This window comes from Cicer arietinum, chromosome 8 (assembly GCF_000331145.2).
Source record: "Cicer arietinum cultivar CDC Frontier isolate Library 1 chromosome 8, Cicar.CDCFrontier_v2.0, whole genome shotgun sequence".
NCBI classification, from domain to species: domain Eukaryota; kingdom Viridiplantae; phylum Streptophyta; class Magnoliopsida; order Fabales; family Fabaceae; genus Cicer; species Cicer arietinum.
In genome coordinates, this window is record NC_021167.2 from 5,285,623 (window position 1) to 5,293,077 (window position 7,455).

At 31.8% G+C, this 7,455-nt stretch overlaps 2 protein-coding genes across 4 annotated transcripts; both read right to left on the reverse strand.

The window, feature by feature from the left end:
* Nucleotides 1-124: 124 nt before the first annotated feature.
* On the reverse strand, nucleotides 125-1,813 carry LOC101507559 (uncharacterized). 3 transcript variants are annotated; one of them, XM_004512004.4, is made up of 4 exons: nucleotides 1,130-1,812; nucleotides 933-1,035; nucleotides 638-819; nucleotides 125-565 (listed from the first exon to the last, which is right to left on the reverse strand). In XM_004512004.4, exons 1-4 carry the CDS (start codon nucleotides 1,699-1,701, stop codon nucleotides 289-291), a joined length of 1,134 nt encoding a protein of 377 aa, XP_004512061.1. In that variant the 5' UTR covers nucleotides 1,702-1,812; the 3' UTR covers nucleotides 125-288. The 3 variants fall into 3 exon arrangements, with proteins under 3 accessions (XP_004512061.1, XP_073220286.1, XP_073220285.1); XM_073364185.1 differs by having other exon boundaries at nucleotides 357-565; nucleotides 706-819; nucleotides 1,130-1,813; XM_073364184.1 differs by having other exon boundaries at nucleotides 357-533; nucleotides 1,130-1,813.
* A 1,048-nt stretch (nucleotides 1,814-2,861) lies between these two features.
* On the reverse strand, nucleotides 2,862-6,251 carry LOC101508103 (uncharacterized). Its single transcript, XM_004512006.4, has 4 exons — nucleotides 5,507-6,251; nucleotides 5,301-5,403; nucleotides 3,599-3,792; nucleotides 2,862-3,466 (listed from the first exon to the last, which is right to left on the reverse strand). Exons 1-4 carry the CDS (start codon nucleotides 6,118-6,120, stop codon nucleotides 3,172-3,174), a joined length of 1,206 nt encoding a protein of 401 aa, XP_004512063.1. The 5' UTR covers nucleotides 6,121-6,251; the 3' UTR covers nucleotides 2,862-3,171.
* Between the last annotated feature and the right edge of the window lie 1,204 nt (nucleotides 6,252-7,455).

The following is a 7,455-nucleotide window of genomic DNA, read 5'->3' on the forward strand; positions in this document are numbered from 1 at the left end:
TTATATATATATATATATATATATATATATATATATATATATATAGCAAACACTAAGAGATACATGATCCTATGATTAAAGCTAGAATTAAGACATTACAAGAAAATAAAGAGACAAATAATGCTGACAGTAATTACATTAACTATATTAATTGATAGTGTAAAGGTAAATTATTGGATCCACATATTAAGGGATCTTGTCTCTAATTCACCTTTCCTATACAATTATGCTATTGTGAAATTAGCACTGATTGCATCAAATAATTTTACTCTTCAAAGGGACTGCAACTTAACTTAACACATGCATCTGTGTTCTGCTTGTATCGAAACAGTCGATCACGAATTCGTCAACTTGAGATAGATATAGATCTGGAAAACTCCTATAATGATCAACATGAGGAGATGAACCAAAGTTAAGGGATCTCACTCTTTTTCCTTTCTTCTTCTGCTCCTCAATGAATGCTTCTACAAATCGAAACGGAATTACTTTGTCAGCTGTACTATACAGGTACAGCTGAGGACAAGCTTGGTGATCTGAAAGTGGATTGAACATCCTCTTTAACCTCCTGTTATTTGAGACAAGAAAAGTTTGCTTACTACATTATAGTTCCATAAAAATTGGAAGGAAAGTTACTTACCGATTCGATTCCGGCAACATCAAAATCAATGAGAATATTATCTCTAATAGTGAAAACACCACAATTACAATTATGGAAGGTTTATTTTGTTGAATCTTTGCCTCTGATTTATGCTTGACTACGCCTTGTGTTGAAGAGCTATGTTTTTGCAATATAGCAGCAGCAAAACCAGCAGCCCAAACCTGAAACATAAACATCTCCATTTTGACACACACGAAACATAATCTACGTATAAACAAACAGCCAATATTATGTTAGTGCCAAATAAATGCTTCTAAATTGTAATTCATAGAACCTGTGGATTAAAAGGTTCTGCACCTCCAGAATCAACAATGCATCCTTTAATATTCTTCATAACATCGTGACTTTCCATTAATCTAGCAAGAATAATACCATGGCTACAAAAACAGAACAACAAGTCAGAAAAAATAAATTATAAAAGAGCACAATCATTAAAATTGAAAAACATTAAGAAATCTATTTGTCACTTACATCAACCAACCAGTGTTGCTAAAAGTGTGAAAAAGTAAACACCTTTCTCTCCCATCATTTTCCTCATCACAAACCCATGAAGCAAGTTGATCTGCAAACAGAGATGTTCGTTTCTCAAGCATACGCCCAAGGTCAAATCCAAGAATCTCCTTTGCATCAACGACGAAAGTAACCGCGTGAACGCCACGCGAATTATACCACTCTGCATATCTTTTGAGGTGTCTGGTTTTCGCTCCTAACCATCCCAACAAAACCACCATAACAACGCGGTTTTTACCACCGTAAAATTCTTCTTCATTCCCGTTTTGAGAAGCTGGGTTCCAAGCGATATAGTGACCTTGTGAAAGTGAGAGAAATGGGTTGTTGAGATTGTTGGTGGGGTTTGAAAAGTTAAGATTTTGAGAATTGGGTGAATGGGAAGAACAAGTTAGAGTTGAAGAGATTTTTCTGAGAGAGATGCGTTGGTAACAATGATAAGGGAAAATGTGTGGTGTAGTTTTGGTTTTGTGGGTTGTTAATGTTAAGTTGGGAGTGAAAAGGGAAGGGTTAAAGATTTTGAAAGGAGCTTCCATGGAAGAAGGAGAATGAAGAGAGAATATTTGAGTGTACGAGATAGGTTGATTTAATAAATTTAGCTAAATGCGAATTTAGTGGTCGTTTTTCATTAAAGTCATAATGTATCTCCAACCCAATATTGCCGCCAAAACCATATTTTATACATGTGATAAAACTACTTATTAATTACCCATACCAACCTCAAGCAACTAACTAATGTGACATGGTAAGTCTTATTTATTGTTGGCATTGAGATATATGCATCAGGCCCACTCATTTAATGCAAAACATTAACAACCCACGCTCATAAGTAAAAAGCCTATATCTTTTTCTATCTCATTTTGCCTCACACTCTCTTTACTTTTAGAGTTGGATAGTTGGATTTGGTGTTACAAAACTCTCCATTTAGATGGATGATCCTAATTGTCTAAAGTTTTTTTTTTTACTATGTAATATGAATTATTTGATCTTGAATCAACGGTTGAAATCACAAAATGCATAAAATTATGCATGTATTATGGATTCTTTATTTTTTAGTCTCAAATTCTTATTGAGGAATTAGATTTGATGTACTTAATGTGTAACGCATTTAGTATTATTAATCGTCTCATAAAAAATAAATGGTTTATATTAATTTTTTTATTATAATATGAATTGTTTGATCTCAAATATCATTTGCTGTATACATTTAAAACTACAACTATTATGATCATTTTTAGTCTCTACCTCTTTATCTCTGTCAATCATATCAGTATCTCTTAATTTTATGTTTTTTTTCTAAATTTTTTATGTTGAATCAAATGTTTATATCATAATTCATAACAATCATGCATGTAAAATTTTACACAAAATAAAATTATTTAATATATTATTAAGATATATTAAAATTAACATTTTATACATTTTCTTTTTAAAAAAACTATGCTTCTAATAACGAAAGGTTGTTTTTTGTTTCTACTCTTTTAAACCTTACTAGGCTGTAATAATCTCTTTAACTCCTCTATAAGAGGAAGAGGTTGGTTAAACTAACCTAGGAATTAAGAGCTGAGTTTAGTTACTTTTCAAGCTGGTAAAACAAACTTTAATTTTCATTTGATTAGTCCAAGTTCATTATAAAGACAAAGAAACAAGTTGTTTACTTGATTTTGATTGATGATGTGTTGCTCAACTACCAAAATTTAAATCTAATTCGGACCAAATGCATTATTTAAGATGAAAATTTGGATACAAAAAGGTGGATAAGTCCTCGTTTTATTTCTTTTTATATAGTTTAAATATACTACATATAACCAATATTGAATCAATTTGTTCCAAATATGGGCGCGTAGTTTCGACTTCATGTAAGCTTCTTCATCGCCAATCTAACAAAACCAGAAGCTGGGGCCTCATCAGATCACTTGGTTGTGTTGGGTTTCTCTTGGTCACTTGATCTTGTATTGTATTAATCAACAAAAGAATTATGCTAGCACTGATTGCATCAAATAATTTTACACTTCAAGGGGACTGGAACTTAACACGTGCATCTGTGGTCTGTTTGTATCGAAACACTCGTTCAAGAATTCGTCAACTTGTGATAGATATAGATCTGGAAAATTCCTATAATGATCCACATGAGGAGATGAACCAAAGTTAAAGGATCTCACCCTTTTTCCTTTCTTCCTCTGCTCCTCAATGAATGCTTCCACGGATCGAAACGGAATTACTTTGTCAGCTGTACTATACATATAGAGCTGAGGACAAGGCTGGTGCTCCGAAAGGGGATTTAAAACCCTCCCTAACCTCCTGTTATTTGAGACATGAATAGTGTGCTTACTATATTATGGTTCTAATCAACAAAATGCAAAATTAAATTTTGCTGCTATTTGTGGGTATCGTTTATGTAGCTAGATAAAAGTTTGGAGGGAAGACGCTTACTGATTCGTTTCCGGCAACATCAAAAGAAATGAGAATATCTTCTCTAACAGCGAAAGCACAACAATTTCAGTTATGGAAGGTTCAATTTGTTGAATCTTTGCCTCGGATTTATCCTTGCCTCCGATATCGACCAGGGCTTGGGTTGAAGAGCTGTGTTTTTGCAATATAGCAGCAGCAAAACCAGCAGCCCAAACCTGAAACATAAACATTGCCCATATTGAGACAGAGGACACATGGGAGAACAATATGACAATTCATAATCCATGATATTACCAAAAGACAAGGAAGAATAACCAACAAATTAAAAGGCTGTTTGAAAACAAAAGATCTTAATATGCAATGAAAGAGAAAAAATCAGAAACAAAAGAAATAAATTATATAAATGGGTGTTTGGTTTCATGGTTGAGTATACAAAATGGATTATCAGAAATTCATAAAACGTAATTGATTTTGCCTCCTATTAAATGTGATTGTAGTAGAAATACAGGTTTGGTTGCTGTAAGAAAATTTTGATTTTGCACAACCTCAATTTGACTACAGGTGATAAAAGGATACATGCAAAAATTTACATTGAGTTCGAATCAAACTTGTTTTCTCCAGCAAAAACATTCAAGCATCAAACATTTCATGTCAAACTTAATTTCAACCAAATTAATTGTACAAAATCATGTTAAACAAAAATCGCATTTATCTAACGCTTACTCAAGCACACACATATAATGTGTTTGGACCAGCGTTTGCAAACATTATCGAGTAAACATGATTTGCAAATTTGATTTGGTTAAAATTGAGTTTGAAGTGAAATGATGTTTGAGATTTTAATTGCTTGAGAGAAACTAACCCTCACCCTTGTGTATTTATAACCATGAATTACAATCAGAATCTCTTAATTATTATCATAGGGATAAAAATAAGAGCCTAATCTATCTAATTAATAGAAATGCAATCAATAGGATATTCAGGATATTTACATATATCTAATTAAAGAAAGAAATCAATAGCAATACAATCCATAGGATATTCAGGATATTTACATAACTAATTAAAGGAAGACATCATTGGAAACATATCTCAATGATTAATGTGTTCGGTACAGATGGTGTATGAGTGATAATCCAAAGGTTTTGCGATAGCAAATTTTTTATCAATCACAACCAAGAAAATGCAAAGAGTAACATCCGACTTTCAAAATACTATCTTTTTCAACACCATTCCACAATCACTATGTTTTGCTGTGTATTGTATCCAGTCTCTCAAGGCTCTAAATATTTGTGACGGTTAACATAGTTTAAATGTGTGGTTGATTTTGCTCAGATGAATATAACAAGATGTTGGCATCTCATTAACCCATCCACTTATCGAAACTAATTGTGACTTTGGATGTTACAAACCATGATTTACATGTATTCAAATATACATGATATCCATTACCAATGATTTGGATTCAAATATACGCAATAAAATTGTGGATAATTAGGTTCAAGATTGTGATCAATAGTGTTGAACAGATGGTTAATGAGTTGTGACGCTTTGTTATATGTATTTGAATTGTGTAAATCATCTAAATTGTTGTCGAATATTGTTATTATCCTTTTTATGTCAAATAACAAATGCTCTAAATAATTGATCCTCCAAGTCCACTACATCACGGTAAAGACAAACAATTAAACAATAAATGCTTCTAAATTGTATTTCATAGAACCTGAGGATTAAAAGGTTCTGCCCCTCCGGAATCAACAATGCATCCTTTAATCTTCTCCATAACAACATGACTATCCATAAATCTAGCAAGAATAGAACCATAGCTACAAAAACAGAATAAACCAGTGAGAAAACAAACAAAAAAACATTACAAAAGAGCACAATCATTAAAATTCAAAACCATTACCAAATCCAATTTTCACTTACACAAACCAACCAGTGTTGCTGAAAGTGTGAAAAACCAAACACCTTTCTCTTCCATCATTTTCCCCTCCAGAAACCCAAGAAGCAAGTTGGTCTGCAAACAGAGTTGTTCGTTTCTCAAGCATACGCCCATAGTCAAATCCCATAATCCCCTTCATGTCAACGACGAAACTAACCGCGTGAATTCCACGCGCATTGTACCACTCTGCATATCTCTTGAGATGTTTAGTTTTGGATCCTAACCACCCCAACAAAACCACCATAACATCACGTTTTTTTCCACCGTAAAACCCTTTTTGATTCCCGTTTTGAGAAGCTGGGTTCCAAACGATAGAGTCACCATGTAAATGAGAGGGAAATGGGTTGTTGAGATTGTTGGTAGGGTTTGAAAAGTTGAGATTTTGAGAAGAGGTTACGGAAGAGAAGAATCTGCGAGGATCCGAATTTGGAGGAATAGATGAATGGGAAAAACGAGTGAGAGTTGAAGAGATTTTCCTGAGAGGGAGTCGTTGGTAACGGTAAGGGAAAATGGATGGTGAAGTTTTGGTTTTGTGAGTTGTTAATGTTAAGTGGCGACTTAGAAGAGAAGTGTTGAAGATTTTGAAACGAGCTTCCATGGTGAGTGTTTTTGTTTCACCAAAACTCAAATCTAATTAATTAATAGAGATTAGAAGAGTTAATAATAAGGCTATGTTTTCTTCGCCAAATGTGTTTGATTCGAGAAGGAGACTGGGAGATCCTTTGAATTTTATATTGCCTTCATTTTACTGTGCTAGATTCTATATTTTCTTTTAAAAATTGTTTATATCTTCAAATTCAAGTGTTCCTAAACCGTAAAATTTATAAAAACAAAAAAAAAACTAATTTTTTTTTAAATGTAGAATAAATTATTTAGGTTTTTTTTTTAAGCGATGAGAATCAAATTTTTCTTTTACTATATCAGTTATTTCATTGTTACATTCAAAATCAATTTTTTTAACGTGGTTTAGATAGGGATTATATTTTCCAATTTATTTTCTTGTGAATTAAATATTATTTTATTTTCTAATGACTAAATTGAGTTTAACCTTTTTTTTTTTATGAAAGACTAAAATAAATTTGTAATCTATAAAAAATATATTATTTATTTATCTCTTAAATTTTATAGGCAATAAATTAAAATGTTGTCGCATTGAAAAATGATTATCTTGAAAAATCACATGTCTTGATATTTTATTATCACTTCACTTTATAATAATTCTTTTTCAACCATCAATTAATTAAAAGTTATTAATAGTATTTTTTTTCCATCAAACATTGTTGTCAAGATTGCAATATAAATGGTAGAATCACATGACTTACAATCTTATCATCATTGAATGAATTTGATCACTGACAAAGTCACATTAAAGTAAGATCGATCGTGAGAGTGATCAAGGAACGAACTATATTCCTCGAATATAGATTTCTTAACTACTCATTTAAATATTAAATCTAGGTGATTGGTAGAAAAACTAAAACTTAACACCTATCAACACTACAATTAATCGACAATAATTATGAGTGCATATAAAATTAACATCAATATATTTTACGATTTAAATGAATAATAACAAAATAAGGATACATACTACATTTACATTTGAAATGTAAATCCGGTTTTATACATCAAAGCTTGGAGAGTCTATGAATTAAATGGTCTATAAACCAATTAGAATTCTATTTTCAATATTCTTTTTCAAGCCCAACAAAATTAGCCTTTTTAGTAATCCAGTTGGGGGTGCATACTGCAGTATGCGTACTATATTTGCATTTTTTTTCTTCATTATTTATATTTTGTAGTTGACATTTTTCAAAGGCTGAACCCAACGGAGTCGTGTAACTACATGCAGTTCTTCTTTTTTGTGGAGTTACAAGCCCAATTTTTTATTTTAGTTTTAGTTTATAGATTGGGCTTTAGAGGTCAAACGTTG

Coding starts and splice junctions, on each gene's coding strand:
- LOC101507559 (XM_004512004.4), bottom strand. CDS start 1,701: ATGGAAGCTCCTTTCAAAATCTTTAACCCTTCCCTTTTCACTCCCAAC. Junction 820..932: donor CAGAACCTTTTAATCCACAG/GTTCTATGAATT, acceptor TTTATGTTTCAG/GTTTGGGCTGCTGGTTTTGC. Junction 566..637: donor ATGTTGCCGGAATCGAATCG/GTAAGTAACTTT, acceptor CTCAAATAACAG/GAGGTTAAAGAGGATGTTCA.
- LOC101508103 (XM_004512006.4), bottom strand. CDS start 6,120: ATGGAAGCTCGTTTCAAAATCTTCAACACTTCTCTTCTAAGTCGCCAC. Junction 5,404..5,506: donor AGCAACACTGGTTGGTTTGT/GTAAGTGAAAAT, acceptor CTGTTTTTGTAG/CTATGGTTCTATTCTTGCTA. Junction 3,467..3,598: donor ATGTTGCCGGAAACGAATCA/GTAAGCGTCTTC, acceptor CTCAAATAACAG/GAGGTTAGGGAGGGTTTTAA.